The 19,286-nt window shown below is 38.0% G+C and overlaps 1 protein-coding gene across 2 annotated transcripts in view; it reads left to right on the top strand.

Moving 5' to 3' along the window:
• LOC118274564 (double C2-like domain-containing protein beta) overlaps positions 1–19,286 on the top strand; it is a 60,794-nt gene that overhangs the window by 18,571 nt on the left and 22,937 nt on the right. For both annotated transcript variants that reach the window (XM_050697073.1, XM_035592129.2), the window contains exons 3-4: positions 2,247–2,391; positions 15,416–15,584. In XM_050697073.1, coding sequence (XP_050553030.1) covers positions 2,247–2,391; positions 15,416–15,584 — 314 coding nt within the window. The remainder of the gene's footprint in view (positions 1–2,246; positions 2,392–15,415; positions 15,585–19,286) is intronic.

Raw genomic sequence — 19,286 nt, 5'->3', positions numbered from 1 at the left:
CTTCGCCCCCTATTACATAGAATTGACAAGATAAGTGAAAAACATGGGTGTTCAATGAAACAATGAATTTATTTTTGTAAATAGGCTACAGAAGAGCATGTTAAACGCACCGTACGCAACGGATTTTAGTTTGTCTTGTATAGAAACTCATACAACTGCATCCACTGATCCGCATCGTACGGACCGCATCATCAGCAATATGCACATGCGATGCGTACTGATGACGTCATACGGAAAGCGTATGATGCGGGCCTGTGGCCGCTTAACTTTACACGGCAAAATTATTATTATTTAAAAAAATCTAGATGCAGTCAAAATTTGCTAATGGACTACTCTGAGAAGAAATGCTGAAACAAACTCAGAGGTAACATTTTATATATGCACTTGTGCCTAAAATGCGTGACTTTATGACGTAATAACTACAATATCTCGTTACCAAGAATGATATATGTTCCCTTGTAGATACGTTATCAGTATCATAAGTTCCTAACTACCCGTAACGATCGTACATACATACATACATATACATATATGTATGCATGATATAGCTTTGCATAGTCATCAAACCATGAAGGGTGTACACTGTACAGTCACAAATATTCAAGACGATAGGAATAGAAGCATTCTAGTACAGGGACGCATTTGGTCTTTTTTGGGCTCCAACTGTAAATACATTATACGAGAATCCATTACAAGAACTTATTAGGTGTTTTTAAGGGGGGAAAATCATTCAATGACTTGAGCGTCTTGACCGCCTTGGGCGAAGAGAGAGGGAATGTTCTGACATTCCCTCTATCCTCGCCTGCTCGAAAGGCAGGAGTAGAAAAACCCGGTAAACTCGCTAGGTAATCCGCTCCTAGCTCCGGACACTTATTAGGTGTACATACACGAGTGGATTCATTCCCTACTACCTAAGATTTATAATATAACTAATAAAAAATGTGTCATACATTGTTATTGTAAGTACATCTCCTCATCGTCTACCTCTTTGCTACGTTAAATTATTAACTTATGTCATTAAGTGAATGGACCCAGGGGCCCAATAACTTGAAGTCCAGCCCTGGCCCCAACAACTATTTGTAGATACATTGAACGGGATGAAGGAAATCGAATCGCATACCTAATCTAGCACACAAATAGTGCTAGAAATCTAGAACTTCGAAACCTATGTGTTCGCTCCTAATCTAGAAAATTGAACGTACCACGAAATGAGATTGGTTCTAGTACATTGAGGAGATAGGCTGAGAATGAAATCTTTATTTATTAGCTACCTATTGCCTACAGTACCGTCTGAATTTAGATTTTTCTCGACTACAAATTTTGAGTCGTGGATTTGCTACGGACTGTCTAGCGGATTTACCGGGACTCCGGCTCGAAAAGCAGGAGAAGGATCGGGGTGGTTTTTAGTCAGTAAGAGTCTGACACCCCCTCTCACCTCTCCCAAGGCGGGAGAAGTTTTTGGATGATTTTCCCACCTATCATAATTTTTACAAAACATTCAAATCAGCGATGTATATAGTATAGATAATACAAAGAATTGTTACGCGAAGAAATATTCAGTCACAGTAGTATCTACCATTGGTAAGTTTTGAACCTCCAAGCCACTACAACATTTAAATTCAAATCTGCACAGTCAATTTACCACTAACATTAATTTTCTAAAACCAAAACCTTGTTCCGTAACATTAGATTAGACTATCCCCTGAATCCAATAAATAATTCCCAGTACATTTAGTTTTATTACATTTTCCTGCAAATTCATTCGCTGGTGATTAATGAACTGACTCTATTATAAAACGCATTTATGATTAATTAATCGTTTAGCCTTAATGCCTCGAGACGTCGCCTTTAATTGAAAGATATTATTCCTTTGAGTGTCTTGTGCTCATTTAAATAAAGACTGCTGTTTGGTTTGGTCGTTTCCTATTTCTTTTTTTTTAAACGTTACTCTTCACTATGATTTTCACGCTATGTCGTGGGTGTTTTCACATACACATGAGACCCAGGGCTGAAACAACAATTAGTAGATAACAAGAAAGAGTTACTCCGTGCTGGTATCGAGCCCGCTACACTATGTGCGGCAACCTGTCGCCCAGCCATCGTACAATCACAGGATTTACATGACGCATACAGATTGGGGCAACCCATCTTTAGAAGACAAGCTGGATCATAAAATCCAGCTGTAGATTGTCATGGGATATTATGATATCTTAATGTTTGTCCTACAAAAAGCTCTCTGCCCCCAGGTATGCGCCGCTCAGCCCAAGGCCCCGCTCCCCGGACCTGCCTGCTGTGCGGCGAGACTGCTCGACTCCTCGCTCCGTTGAGGACCTGCTCCATCTGCAGACACACAGCATGCTCCAAGTGTGTCATTGAAAATCTACCGCATAGGTAAGTAGCTTATCGATTCGTTGGATTGATTGGGTCAGCTCGACCGGAGTAATACCACGGCCTCATAGAAAACCGACATGGATCAACACTTGTGTTGGGTGAGTGAGGTTACCAGAGGCCCAATTACCTTCTTAATTTGGCCAATCCCCAACGATCCTCAATTTCCTAACTCCCATAAGACCGGGAACGCACTTATAACACCTCTCGTGTTTCGGGTGTCCATAGGCGGCGGTGATAGCTTACCATCAGATGATCCGTCTGCTCGTTTACTACCTTATACCACAAAAAACCCTTAACTACTAAACTCCAAACCTCATTCTTTTTGCATTCATCTAAAAAGTAATTAACCAAGCGCCCGCTCTACTCCCAGCACAAAGATTCGTTCACAAAGCGACCACAGATTAAACAGCGCACACAAAGCCACTCAGCGCAGATTATATAGACACATGCATCGTTCATCCTCTAATATCATAATCCATCCTCGTAATGCCCTTTGTTATGCCAAATTAAGCCCTAAGTGCAGGCGGTTAGGTTTAGTTTGCGTTCTCTTGCAGTTGCTTGCAGACGTTGATGTGGATTAAGGTGCTTCTTAGTGTTTTATTTTGTACTGAATTATGTACATACTTACATAACTTCACGCCAGTCTCCAATGGGTGTAGGCAGAGACTAGGGAACACCAATTGCTACGAATCTTACATACCTCTTTCGCTTCATCATCAGTCTTTTCATTTGTTTTATGAAATAAGCCGGTAAACGAGCAGACGGATCACCTGATGGTAAGCAATCGCCGACGCCCATGGACACTTGAAACACCAGAAGCGTTACAAGTGCGTTGCCGGCCTTTTGGGGGTTAGGAATTTAAGGGTTGTTAGGGAATCAGAGATTGGGAAGGGGGCGTCTCCTCTTTGTACTTTCTTCGTAGTTACAAATGCTTACTCATTTGAAAAATACCACAAGCATATCTATCCATTAGCAAGACGTAACATAACAAAAAGAAAACACATTTTTAACACAAATACGTCTTCAGTAAAAAACAAGAATAACTAGAAATACTTCACAAAGTAAATATTCCCGAAATAAAACAAAAATCTTTACCTTTCCAGTACCTAAGTACTTCAACAAGAAATTGTTACTAACACAAAGAGGCGAACCTCTTTACAATTTTATTTTAAAAAATAAAACGGAATCCATAAAAGGCTCTCAATAAGGCTGTTCGAATGCGAATCAGAATCAATATGGCGGCGATATTAAAAGAGCGATATCAAACATTTCCCTCGAAGTATCGAATGTCTTTGCATTAAACTGCTATTGCTGGAAACTTACTGGAATCGTGATGTGATCTGAAGAAAAAGATTCAACATTTTAAAATAGGGGTGAATAGGTTTTCTTTTTTTATAGGATAGGGCAGGAAACAAGCAAACGAATCAGTGACTGATTCATCATTCATCAACATCAGTGTTGATGATGATGAGGTATCATCATTATCACTGACTAGCTACTTCCGCGCGGTTTCACCCGCTCTGCTTGGCTCCTATTGGTCATAGCGTGATGTTTTATAGCCTATAGCCTTCCTCGATAAATGCACTATTCAACACAAAAATAATTATTCAAATCGAACCAGTAGTTCTGGAGATTAGCGCGTTCAAACAAACAAACAAACTCTTCAGCTTTATAATATTATTAGTAATTAGTAATTAGTATTAGTATTAGTATATATTAGTATATTAGTATAGATTCGTGATCGCACTGATGATACTTGATGGTAAGCAACGGTACCAAGGACACCCGTAACACCAGAGAAGTTTTTTTAAGGGGGTTAAATCATCCATCGGCTTGGTTGAAGCCTTGGGCGTGGCGAGAGGGAGTGTCTGTTGGAAAGATTGTTTTTTCTAGTTTGTAAACACAACCTATATTTATTATAAAGTAGAACTGGTCGCTATAAAAAAAAAAAAAAAAAAGTTAACTGTCATTTTTGACAGCCGGGACTTTTCCTTTGTTTTGCTCTCGTATCTCTCGAATGAAAGTTTCTATGATCGGTTGAAGAACAATTAAATCTGCTGAAATATCCACAATATTTTTCATTTACCACGTTAATTTCTAACATGGTAGCAGAGCGTGGTTGGTAAAAGGGTGAATTTCAACAAATGCCATTTTTTTTATCATATCGGTGCTTTTTTTGTTTATGTACATATTTTGCTTATTTTTTAGGTTTTATGTAATCTTTAGGATAGTATATATTCCCAAATTTAACATCATCAACATATCATGTAAAACTTAGAAGAAAAATCAGTTTGAATTCTGGTTTCCACCGATATGATAAACCGTCACCGATTTTTTTTATGTACACCGATATGAAAAGGTTATCCACCGATATGATAAATTTATCCACCGAAATGATAAACTTATCCACCGAAATGATAACATATCCAGCGATATGATAATCTATCTATCTTTGAAATATAGTTAGTATAGGTGCCTATATATTTTTACAAGGGTGAACGAACTGAAGACCTGAACTGTCTGGTCTCATGAAAGAAGAATACATCCAACGAGAATTGATTTAAAAATAAATTATACCTATTTTATTATATTTACTTTCTACTTTTTCTTTTTAATTATTTTACTATAGGTTCTTAGAGTTTTAATAAAGAATATACATTTACATTACCAATGTCTTTATTAAAATGAAGCACAAAGATAAATAAAAAATCTCTTAAGGGATAAAATTGCAAAATACACATTTATTACTGTGGACGATCCAGCTAATTGTTTTACAATAATAACAATAAAAATAACTGTAAGTCTAAATACCTAATTAATCATAATATATATATATATATATATATATATATATATATATATATATATATATATATATACAGGGTTATTAGTAAAAAACTAACAACCTCTCAGGACTATATTACTGAAACCATAAACATCAACTTTTGTTTTACGACTTTTAATCATTTATCAGATTTTAATTCATCAAACTTTTATACAGTACACTAAGAATACATACCGAGTGACAGTGAACGGGAGTTGTAGGTACGACAAAACAAATTTAAAATGTGTTAGATAGAACAACGAAAACTTCAAATTTACTTTTTGTTATATTATTATGTAAGTATTAACGTTTTGTAAAAAGTCATAAAACAAAAGTTGTTGTTTATGGTGTCACTAATATAGTCCTGAGAGGTTGTTAGTGTTTTACCAATAACCCAATACTAATAAATCATTATTAGTATTATATAGTAAGTTTTTATAATAACCGCAGCCACATCAACATCGCTCCGGCGCTGGCGCCGCGACCGCACCGCACGAAATTACACAGGATCTACCGATATGATAAAAAGACACCGAGATGATAAAACAATCCACCGTTATGATAAAGCAATCCACCGACATGATAAAACAATCCACCGATATGATAAAGCATACACCGATGTGAAAGAAACTGTACGTCCATAACACCGATATGATAACCTAGGACACCGATTGAATTTTCTTATCATTTCGGTGTAAATTATCATATCGGTGGTAAAAAATGCCACCGATTACACCGATATGAGAACACCGACGTGAGAAAAAACACACGTTTTAGAAGATTAAAGAAAATGTATTATATTTAGGATAAATTGAGTAACAGCCAATGTAGTTAATTCACTTGCTGATGCTGTTAGAACCAAACAATAATAATAAAACTACTCATTACACTGAAAAAATGGAACCACCGATAACATAAAATAATTGTCCGGGAGCAACTGAAATGGCATACTTACGTTATTGGTGGGAAAATGCAGCGACTTGACACGCGTCCGTCTTCACTGCGCGCTAGCGCACACTAACGAGGGAAATAATATTGGGGTGGGGACGCTGTCGGACCCGCCGATGTAAAGTTAGGTTTAAATTACTTTTGGCCACCGATATGAGAGCATTTTTCGAGACAAGTATGTTTGTGCCTCTCAGTAATTATAAACGTCGGTTATGTATTAAAATATGCTCTATGTTAATAATAAAACTAATAGTCTATTAAATAAAATTAGTTATATACTTAACTTACTTATTTTTACAAGTGTATAAGCATTTTTGTCAGTAAAAAAAGTAGAGGGACAGCCACCGATATGAGAAAAATTGAGGTTTATGTATTTTTTTCTACCCTTATATATAGTCCTAGGCAAATTATATTTTTGCCACAACCCAATAACTGCCTATTGAATACAAAAAAAATAATCCAGAACAATATTTCTTTTTTCAAATACGAATTTCACTAAAGACAAAAAAAAAGTCATTTGGGAAATTCACCCAAAAGTGAAAAATACTCATATTTTGGTAAGATTCATCATACTTGGAATAATTACCGGCACAACGCAACGTGTCCCGGCATTCAAGAAAAGATGGCTTCAACGGCGATTGCGTTCGGGCAAACCGGCATTGAGAAACTGAAAGGTGCAGAAAACTATTCCACGTGGAAGTTTACAATGCGCATGTTGCTTATCCACGAGGAATTATGGAATTGCGTGGAAGCAGAACCCAGCGAAGATGGCGACAAGAAAAAGTTGACAAAGCGTTGGCGCGCATTGCGCTTTCCGTGACACCGGCTGTAATTCCATATATTCGTACAGCGAAGAGTGCACATGAAGCGTGGAAAATACTGCAAAAGGCCTACGAGGGACGTGGCCTGAGCAGAAGGCTAGGTTTACTGCGTAGCCTCTTCAGTACTAAGCTGTCGGAGAATAGTTCAATGGAAGTCTACTTGAACAAAATAAAAGAAATTTCACATCAACTCCATGAAATTGAATCGCCACTGGACGACGAATTCGTTGCAGTCATCATGCTGAGTGGGCTCACAGATGACTACGACCCACTGATCATGGCGATTGAGCATTCAACTTCCAAACTGTCTACGGAAATCATCTCACAAAAATTACTTCAGGAAACCCAAAGACGGGAAGAAAAATCTGAAGAAACAGCACTCATCACACAGAAGCAACCTAAGTGTTACGGTTGCGGTGCCAAGGGACATATGATAAGGAACTGTCCGAAGAAAAAAGGACCAGCCAAAGTACAAAACCAAGAGAATGACCCACCGACCCAGAGAAATCCAGTGAAGAAGTCAGCGAGGAACAAAAAGACCCTTCTGACGGCTCTCTCGGTGAAAGTGAATAGTGATGTGTGGTACATAGACTCTGGAGCGACAAATCATATGTGTAATAGTGAAAAAGTGATGAAGTGCAACCGTAGTAAATCCGTAGATGTAAGCATAGCAAACGGTGAAAGGTTAACAACAGCGGGCTTAGGGGAAGTGCAGATTAAATTGAAAGACTGCGTAAGGACAATAAGTGATACTTATTATGTACCTAATTTAAGTACTAACCTGTTGTCTGTCAGTGCTATGACCAAAAAGGGATATGTTGTCACTTTTAATAGTAATTCATGTACTATTTGCGACAATGATGAAATTTTAGCTACTGGTACGCAAGTCAATGGTATGTATCAGCTTGATACCGTGTCAGACAGCGGCTGTTCTGTGGAACAGGAGTGTTCTATGATGGCATCAGCAGCAGTGGATTTATCATCCCAGGAGTTGTGGCACAGACGTCTCGGCCACCTGAATTCCAGAAATATGCAACTACTTCAAAAAGGTATGGCAAATGGCATTTCTTTTAACACTTCTAATTTTCAGCAGTGTGTTGCATGTGTAGAAGGGAAGCAGAGTAAGCTTCCTTTTCCCAAAAGGTCGTGTAGTAGAGCTACAGAGGTACTTGGTTTGGTTCATACAGACCTTTGTGGTCCCATGCAACAGTCATCTCTAGGTGGTGCTAAATATTTTCTCAGTTTCATTGATGATTACACAAGGAAGCAGTTTATTTATTTTTTGAAATCGAAAGATGAGACTTTTGAATATTTCAAACAATTTAAAGCCCTTGTCGAAAATGAAACAGGAAAGAAATTAAAAGTACTCAGAAGTGATAGAGGCGGAGAATATATGAGTTCTAAGTTTCAGGAATACGTCAAGACATGTGGAATCAAGCATCAGAAAACGATACCAGACTGTCCACAACAGAATGGCGTTGCAGAACGCGCCAACAGGACCGTTATGGAGAAGGCTAGATGTCTTCTGCGAGATGCTGGACTCGGAATGAAATTCTGGGCTGAGGCGGTCAACACAGCAGTTTACCTAAAGAACAGAAGTCCTACGAAAGCTGTTGCTGGAGTAACCCCTGAAGAGAAATGGACTAGTAAAAAGGTAAATCTAAACCATTTAAGAATTTTTGGTTGTGTTGCATATTCTATTGTGAAGAATAGAAGAAAACTTGATTCTAAAAGTAAACCATACATATTTGTGGGTTACAATGAAGAGTCCAAGGGATACCGATTAATTGATCCTGATAATCCCATAAAATGTGTCAATTCTCGTAATGTCGTATTTTTAGAAAATAAATTCTGTAACAAAAAAATGTCACATGATGAAAATGTTGATCAGCATACAATTGTTGACTTCAACAATCTGAATTCAGATGAAATTCAGCAATCAGAGTCATCCAGTGTGAGTTCTGATGTTTCTGATGACATGAGATTATCACAGAATGAGCAAAGAGTCAGCACATACACAATAAATGACTCTGAGAGCGAAGACCTAAGTGATGAAACAGAGAATTGTTCGGATGAAACTTATATTCCAGGTGAAGACTCAATAGCTGAGGCGGAGCAGTCAGACACCTCCTATGAAGCAGCTCCTGAGTCTCCCCTGCAGGCTAATTTTGTGGGACCGGTCGACAGTAACCCTGATGAACCTCAGACTGCAACCGAGGCGCTGAATGGACCAGATTCAGACAGCTGGCGCAGGGCAATGACTGATGAGTATGACTCATTTATTAAAAATAAATGTTGGACTCTGACAAAACGTGACCCAAGTCATAAGCCCGTTCAATGCAAATGGATTTTAAAAAGAAGTATGGTGCTGATGGTGAGCTATTGAAATTTAAAGCTCGTTTGGTTGCAAAAGGGTATACACAAAAATATGGGATAGATTACCAAGATACTTTTTCACCGGTTGTGCGATACTCAACAATCAGGATGCTGCTTGCAATGGCGGCAGAGTATAACTTAGACATAGAACACCTGGATGTAAAAACAGCTTTCCTAAATGGAGACCTGGAAGAAACAGTATACATGGAGCAGCCAGAATGTTTCAAGGTCAAAGGGAGTGAAGAAATGGTATATAAGCTGAATAAGGCTGTTTATGGCCTTAAACAGGCATCCAAATCATGGTATGACAAGATTACCAAGGTTCTATGTAACAAGTTGAAGTTTAAACGCTTGACTTCTGAGCCCTGTGTTTACTCTAAGAGTGAAAATGGATTGATGATGATCATAGCATTGTATGTAGACGATCTGATTATATTTTCCTCCCCGAATTTCCCAGGGAAAGATAATATAAAGAAAGAATTGCAGGATGAGTTTGACATCACTGATCTTGGGCCAGCTAAGCTTATAATTGGAATGAAGTTGATGAGGAAAGATGATAAAATTTACCTCAATCAATCAAACTACATACAGAAGATATTGAAGAAGTTTCGAATGGAGGATTGTAACGCTATTGCGACACCCATGGAGACAGGATTGAAACTTGCCAAGGAACCTAAACAAGAAGGAACCTACGACTACAGAGGTTTGATAGGTTCGCTAATGTATGTGGCAGTTTGCACAAGGCCTGATATAAGTCATGCAGTCGGCTATCTCAGCCAATTCAACGATTGCTTCGGCGAAAGTCACTGGAAGGCTGCCAAAAGAATCCTACGATATTTGAAAGGTACAATTAACTTTAATCTTGTTTTTTCTAAAACAGGCATGAACATTTCAGCTTATGCTGATGCGGACTGGGCGTCAGACAACATAGACCGTAAGTCCTACACAGGCTTTGTTTTCACTGTTGGTGAGTCTGTCGTCGCTTGGGAGAGTCGTAAGCAAGGCACTGTTGCTCTATCTAGTACCGAGGCAGAGTACATGGCGTTGTCAGACACATGTAAGGAAGCTCTTTTCATTAGACAGTTCATATTCGAAATATTTGGTACCAAGCCTAAAATCACGATTTATAATGATAATCAATCAGCTATAAAACTGTGTAAAAACTTTATATTTCATTCTAGAACAAAGCACATTGACATACGTCATCATTTTATTAAGGAGATTGTAACTAAAGGTATTGTTGAAATTAAATACTTGTCAACTATAGTTATGTTAGCGGATGTACTAACCAAAGCACTTTGTAAAGAGAAACATAACAAGTTTGTAAGCCAGATGCTAACTGTAATTTAAGTTCCTTTTGTTGGTTTTATAACTGAATATATTTTCTTTTGAGTTTGTTTTAATTGATAAAACTGTAACATATGAGAATGTATCTCAGTCCGAGTGTTATGTTTTATGCAAGTCTTAACTGTGTAACTTATATGTAATACTGATGTTAGATGTATGTTAATTGGTGAGATGTGAACCATAGGTAGGAAATATGCCTTTGTTGTTTTTCTTTTATATTGTGAAATATAGTTCAGCTTGTGTTTAAGGGCCAGTGTTGGAAAGATTGTTTTTCTGGTTTGTAAACACAACCTATATTTATTATAAAGTAGAACTGGTCGCTATAAAAAAAAAAAAAAAAAGTTAACTGTCATTTTTGACAGCCGGGACTTTTCCTTTGTTTTGCTCTCGTATCTCTCGAATGAAAGTTTCTATGATCGGTTGAAGAACAATTAAATCCGCTGAAATATCCACAATATTTTTCATTTACCACGTTAATTTCCAACAGTGTCAAATTCTTAATGACTAAAAACCACCCCGTTCCTATTTACTCCTACCTTTGCCACGGTGTGGTAGCCCGGCGAAAAACAACATTTATTACCAGTCAATTTCGTTGAATATATGTAACAAAATAATATGTACTAACAATAGCGTCATCTGGTGTATTAGTTCTAAACTAATTATGTATGTAGACCTATCAATTGTTAAACTCCTTATGTGATAAGTAAACTCTTTGTATATTGTTTATTATAAAACGTCAGTTGATTGCAAACCATTTATAGCGTTTTATTAGGTTATGGGCCCAGATACGAAATAAAATTATATTTTCACGAACTTTTAACTTCGGTATGTTTACTAAGTAATTAGTCGACATTTTAAACTGACCAGCTATTTGAAACGGCACAGAAACTGAAAGGAACTGGTTTTGAAATTAACGACCAATGGATGGGATCGCTCATGTTAGTTGGATTACTGGAGAAGTTTGTGAGGCATCCGTGGTTCAGGACGCTATAAAGACAAAAGTGTTGGATATGAGTTTTGCAGTTAAGTCGGAAGGTGCATTCATCGCTGAAAAAAGCATCATATATATGGCGGCGGTTACAGAATTCAACAATCACAGTACGGCGGTAGCAGCGGAAACGGAAACCGAAAATTCGTTGACGAGCACTGTCAGTGGTGGTGTTGGTAGCGCTGGTAGTAGCCATAGTGATACAACAACAATTCCGGCGCAAGTACTCATATGGTTTCCAACAAGAATTTTTTGTCAGAATGTTTGGTGAGCAAGTGTTGACAGCTGCAGTAAAAGTATTGAATAATACTTGGCATAGATGTTTCGGTGTAAGTTTTGATGAGAAGTGCGGCTCTAACAAAGCCAGTTGTACAGTTTGTTGCGAAAGGAAACAAACTAGGTTACCATTCCTTCAAAGTGTAAACCAAAGTCATGAAGTCCTAGAACTGATTCACATTGTCATGTGAACCAATGGAGAATATGTCACTAGGTAAAGCCAGATATTACCTATTGTTTATAGATGACTTTAGCAGGATGTACACAGCTTATTTTCTGAGATGGAAAATTATTTAAGGAAATGTGGTATAGTTCATCAGAAAGAAACAGTTATACACCAGAGCAATATGGAGTAAGTGAAAGGTACAACAGATTGAGTTGAGAAAACTCGTTGTTTCCTATTCGATGCTCAGTTTGAGAAATGTCTATGGGCAGAGCCTGTAAACACAGTCAACAGCAGGTATTAAAGAGAATACAACTCTTTATGAATTATAGACGGGCAGAAAGCCAAAGTTGCAAATATTTGGCAGTCCAGTTATGGTCCACGTAAAAAAGAAAAATAAAAAATGGGATAAAAAAGCAAAGAAGAAGTTCCTAGTTGGATATTGTGAAAATATCAAGGGCTATCTTTTGTATGATCCAGTAGCACGAAATATCATTATAGCCAGGTATGTTGTTGTCATGGAAAACATAGATGACAGTTCAGCAACAATGAAGATAGGCCACCTGAAGAAGAGAGAAGAGCAAGATACCAGTGTAAGCCAGAAGGATGAGATTTTTATACCAGGGAATTCATCGAGCAACACTGATACCAGCTACTCAGATACCTTATCACCAGAGGAGACGGATCTTGTCTTCATGTAGCGTGAATCATCTACGCCAGAAAACGTGTGAGATGCAAAACAGACTACAAAGGTTATGCGAACATGTGTGCGGAAATGACAGGTGAACTAATTGCTGAAAGTGATATATTAAATTGTGCGGGAAAAGAAAGTTAACAGTAAAGGTGAAATGCATTATAGAGCCAGGCTTGTGGCTAAGGGATTAACCCAGTTGATGAGAATTTTTTCACCAGTTTTACCAGGGTTTTGTTAAATAATATTATGTTTTTTAAAACAGATTATAATATTGTTTTAAAGAGAATTTAGATTATTTTGTTAGGTCAGGGTGTTAAATATATGTAACAAAATAATATGTATTAACAATAGAGTCATCTGGTGTATTAGTTCTAAACTAATTATGTATGTAGACCTATCAATTGTTAAACTCCTTATGTGATAAGTAAACTCTTTGTATATTGTTTATTATAAAACGTCAGTTGATTGCAAACCATTTATAGCGTTTTATTAAATTTCAATAACCTATCTGTAGATTTGCTTACTAGAAATACAATTCTGATATAACGTCCATACAAAATGTGTAAAGTTTAATTCAGTTTTAGACCACTGTATTTTTACATCCATTCATCTGTTTTAAGTTGAGTTTAGACTCGCAAAACCGGACCTCATGATCAACAACCATACACACAATTACTTAGCTAAAGATAGAATTCATGAGAGTGTAGAAACAGCTTAATTTCAACAAAAGCATTCCTGAATGAAATACCATCGAATGTGAACACAAAAGAGCGCGCGTTAATTTTATCGTACCGTAAGTAGAAAATATTTTAAAACTAGCGACTTTCCTCGGCTTCGCTCGAGTTCCTAGCATATATATGGAATTCTTCTGTCTTACAATATTTTATAGGGACTTTTTGAGGGTTTAAAAAGGTTTCGACGATATGGATATTTTTTTGTGGTATAAGTACCGGCTTATACCACAAAAAAATATCCATATATAACTAGCAGACGGGTCAGCTGATGGTAAGCAATCGCCGCCGCCAATGGATACCTGAATCGAGGATTGAAAAGACTGTGAAGATGTCCTAGGGAATTGGGTCCCCAAACTTACTTTCAACTGTGATCTCCAAAATGTGATCGTATTGTAAGATCGCCGTGCAAGGATCCATTTTGAGGTTAAGCTGTCAAATTTTTTTCTAGATATCCATTACACGGGTTCATAATATAATTATGAAACATATAAACTATAATATATGCACATCTGTCTGAACATTCGATAGGATGTAAAAAGTATTCAACGATTTTAATTACGATTCGCACTTGACACTTTTCAATGTACACTTTAAAAAGTGAAGTGCATTGTTATTATACCTTAAAACATAAGATGCTGGCTTTGTACTCAAATAAAAGAAAATTTCCACTGCACCACAGCTATGTAACTTTCCACCTCAATACACACAACAAAAAGCTCAAATTCCTTTGCAACAAAACCACTATGCCATTATCTAAGTTTAAGAGCGTTGAAATGTATACTTCATTGCACAAAGCATAAAGTTGAAAATTCTCTGTCTCTTAGTTCGCTGCAAAACAAAAAACTTGGTCTTCAAACCGCTATCATAATCCCTTTTAAAGAAAACGAAGTGAGCAGAAACGTTGAACAGGTGACTTCAAAGTGTGACCGCAATGAATTCTCAACTTTAAGTTGTTGAACTAAAGTTCGAAGTAAGTTTGCAACGAACAATGACAGTTGAAACTACTTCGTTTAAGACTTAGTAAGAAAGTTGTATCAAACAGTAAAAAAAACATCGTGAGGAAAACTGCGCTCATAATTTCAATTTTTTTAGAAGTTTGAAATCGCCAAACCGCATTGAGCAAGCATGGTGATTAATGCTCAAAACTTCTCCGTACGAGAAGAGGCCTTTGGTCAGCAGTGGCCACTTATAGGCTGATGATGTGTGATGTCACATCACTGCATCACTGATGTAATTAAACAGCCATTTAGTTGTAGTTTCTACAGACTTTTCAGCCTTTTGTCGAGTGGGCAAATCTTCCAATGATATATATATATATTTTTTTATGAAACACGCCGGTAATCGAGCAGTCGTTAATACGTCTGCGGCGTATTGCGCGGCGATTGCTTACCATCAGGTAATCCTGATGGTAAGCAATCGCCGCCGCCCATGGACACTTGAAACACCAGAGGCGTTACAAGTGCGTTGCCGGCTTTTTGGGAGTTAAGTTCGGGAATCGGGGATTGGGAAGATTGGGAAGGGGGTTAATTGGGCCTCCGGTAACCTCACTCACACAACGAAACACAACGCAAGCGTTGTTTCACGTCGGTTTTCTGTGAAGCCGTAGTATCAATCCGGTCGAGCCGGCCCATTCGTGCCGAAGCATGGCTCTCCCACACTTACATTGATTCGATTTCTTCGGCCTAAGTGAGGCAGGAGAGAGTGTAAGTCCACCCCGTTCCTTCTCCTGCTTTGAGCCGGAGCCCCGGTAACCTGTTACGTTGTCCGCAGCTCCAGATCGGGCATCAGCCATACTGGGCCCCATCTGTGGTATACTTTTCAGCCTAACGTCCAATCTCACATTTTGTCCTCAGATCTCCGATATACTCCAGAGAGGCGTACATGTGCAACCTGTGTGCGGAGACGAGGGAGATGTGGAAGAAGTCAGGAGCCTGGTTCTTCAAGTCGGTCCCCAAGTACATACTGCCCGACAGGAGAACTACCGGACGGTATCTGGACTCTGAGCTCGCGAGGTCTTTACAGGTATAGTTTTTTAATAGAAATAATTTTATTTATATATTTACTACCATATTATAATTATATAGCAAGCCCAGCGACCTCCATTTCGCCACTAATGATTTATGATAATGATTTTCCCTGTTTACTAATTTTTCTTGAATTTTCCTGAACGCACAAACCGTGAAAATCGGTTCGTTTGTTCTGGAGTTATAGTTTAATAATTATGTAAATACTGTTGTTTAGCGTTGTTCAAAATTCGCTAATTATATTGAACACAATAACAGACTTTGTTTTCTTTCTAAGTTGTATATTTATAAAGCAAAATCCTGGGCCTGAATAATAGTGAAACAGAACGACAAATAAAAAATCAATTTACTAAAAACCATAATAGGGATAATAAGGAGATATGCAAATTAAAAATCTATTAGTCCGTCAGTTAAGTAATGAAAACATATTATACACGTATTTTTAATTTGTCATATAAGATATACTTCAATAAAACGAATCAAAGAACTGAGAACAAATACGTCATTTCTACGCATTAAACGTATCCAGAAGTGTCGCCATGTGATATTTGAAATCGATATAATATCATCGAAAGTATTTGTTTCCGTAAGAAAATAAAAAATACGTGTCTAATGTTTTGAAATAATCTACAAGACGGGCATAAGAATAAAAATTTAGTCATCTACCCTTGACTGCCTCGTTAGTTGAGTGATTGCAAGTGCGACTGCCGGACAAGGGATCTCGGATACAATTCCCGAGTCCGGCAAAGTATTACGGGACTTTTTTCCGTTTCTCTTGGAATTGTGCCCGGTATATTGCAGTAGGCTCACCTTCTATAACATGGAATTCATAACACAAATGCTGAAAAGTGGCTGTACATTGTATAGCAGCATTACGTGCCGTAATGTACACCTCTGCCAACCCCTTCGGGGATAAAAGACGTGACGTTACATGTACCCTATTACAAAACTAGTATAGGTATAATGGATTTCCATTACAATCCTCTCAGCATGAAATAATCCCTTCAGAGGTATTACGTAATGCAATCACGCCCGTTTGTGCAAAGCCCTGAAACCAATCCATTCATTGGCAAAGTTACATTGAGTGCGAACCGCGAGAGGATTCAATACAAACTAATCGAGCAAATGGACTGGAACTATTCTATTTTAGTTTTAGTTTTAATTTAAAATTGTTTGTTTTGCTGCGTTTACATAGGATAGTGGGAATGAGTTAGGTCTCTGTGTTAAGCAAAGTATTATTGGATTGTTTGTTCTCTACAAAGTAGAGTGATTTTATGTTTGTCACCAGATACCCTTAATTTTACTACGTCTTTTTAAAGCGAGCCTGTGACTACCAGTGGATTTGCTGACTTGTCTCCACGACAAAAGAGGAGTTTGTCTTTCTTCACTTTTACAAAATTTTCTTTACAGCCTCTATTTTTTAAGTCAATTAAAAAAAAAGCACTACTACCCACTCTCTGTCAAAATGTGTAGTCTGTCAGTCGGCTCGTACGATACCCGCGACTGGAATAAAGGTGCTGACAAATGGACTCTGACGACATCACCAAAAATCTAGCGAACTCCACTCCACACAACACACAACTACACTTAAATAAAACATAGTCCATCGTTAGCCCATTATCAGTGGTCAAATTTCAACCCTCACTCTTAGTCTTCCCCACTCCTACAACCCACGAAACCGCAACTCATTAAACGCATTCAAGATAACAATTGGACGCCACACACGACACTCCAAAGATCAAAAGCTGTAATAGTATGCTAATTACAAGTCCAGTCGCAAAGGATGGCTGCTACACAAGAGAGCCTAATTTACATACATACATACATACATATCGCCACGCCTTTAATCCCCGAAGGGGTAGGCAGAGGTGCACATTATGGCACGTAATGCCACTATGTACACCCACTTTTCACAATTTATGTTGTAAGTCCCATGTAATAGGTGGTGAGCCTATTGCCATATACCGGACACATTTCCAGACTCCGTGCTACTACTGAGAAATTTTCGAAAAACCAAAAAAAGCCCAGTAATACTTCGCCCGACCCGGGAATCGAACCCGAGACCCCTTGCCGAGTCGCACTTGCAACGAGCTCGGCCAACGAGGCAGTCTCAGAGAACAAATTTACATACGTAATTATAATAAATTGCCTGCCTCTATAAATAGACTGCTCGGACCCTTGAACGCTCCGGCTAGGGACTGTAGATCCTCATATAATTCTCCATACATTATACTAAACGTGGAGCAAAAAGTTTTTAGCTGTTTGCTCAAATTTGCGCGGACAAAGGAGCCTATGTATCTTTTTATAAGCTATGTAATAAGTCCTGTATAATGAGAGATCAGTCTATTGTCATACACAAGAAATTGTATTATGTAACTTTCGTGTGGTATATGAAATATATATTAATGACTAGCTTCTGCCAAGCTTATGTATTACTCGTGGTGGCCCGGAGGTTTAAAACGTTTGCTTTTAATGCATGAGGGCGTGGGTACGAATCCTGCCAACGACAAGTACCAATGTGACTTTTAACGAACTATCATATAGTACCGTACCGTAACTAGGATTATGATTTTTGGCTTACTCATGTAACTGTTTGACGAAGAACTCGATCTTCTAGCCACTCCAGGGACTCATAATCATTCCAAGGGCGAATATAGCCGAACTAAAAAGCATAATAAATAATGCACAACAAATTTGCCCAATCCGGACAATCGGAATGTTCAGAAATATATCTTTACTTTTATTATTATAATATATTATGCACAACTTCATATCATTTTTTATTGACAAACAAAACATCCTTTTATCTTACACATTTCAATACGAAACTATCGTCGACATTTCTATAAATAGAACAGAATAGAATGCGACACAAATACTCGGTCCACACGGATCACATAGACACACATCCGGATCAGAAAGCAATATCCGTCGCCGCAGGATGAGGGTCCAACGTAATATGTGTTACAAACTTAAGGGCCTATATTTTAACTCGATACCTGTTTGTTTAACTATGCATACATATAAAGACTTATGTTTTCAGCAAACTCTCCTAAATTTTAAGGCACCCCTATGCTAAAACAGGTGACATTTAATGACATTTTAGTTTTCACGAACGTATAAATGACAATAAAGATGGTTTAGGGAAGTGGCCTCGTTGAAATCCCGCTTACATCATCTGCAAGCCGTCCTTTGTGGCCGCAGATGCATAGAGTGGAGACTCTAGGTGCCCATCCAGCGGCCTCAGGGAAGATGGTAGCACGGTGGTCACGCGCTGCACCACGGTGCTTCGGAGCACCGGGGTGGTTTTAGTTAGATAAAAATCCCACACTCCCTAGTCTTTCTCTCCAAAAAGCTAATCGCTATTTGAAGGTTTCCCCCATGACAAATATGGGGGGGGTGGTTTATGAAAACGGCCAGTTACCTCAGGCAGGCATGTCCCCGACTATGGAACAAAGGGATTTCCCGGTTCGGAATCGGAAGGAATAATAATGAGGTTTTTCACAATTCTCAGTATTAGCACAGAGTCTGGAATTGTACCCGGTATATAGCAATTTGTAAAAGAATACAGTCCGAGATATAATTACATTAATTGGTCTTAAGTCCACATAATTACTAAACACTAAGACATCTGTTGTTGCAAAGTTACAAAGACTTAATAGCCTGCTTGTGAGCCACACGACTTGGAAACTAGGACATA

Source organism: Spodoptera frugiperda, chromosome 11 (assembly GCF_023101765.2).
Source record: "Spodoptera frugiperda isolate SF20-4 chromosome 11, AGI-APGP_CSIRO_Sfru_2.0, whole genome shotgun sequence".
Lineage (NCBI taxonomy): Eukaryota > Metazoa > Arthropoda > Insecta > Lepidoptera > Noctuidae > Spodoptera > Spodoptera frugiperda.
Note: the sequence above shows the minus strand (reverse complement) of the source record. Positions and strands in the feature narration are given on the sequence as shown.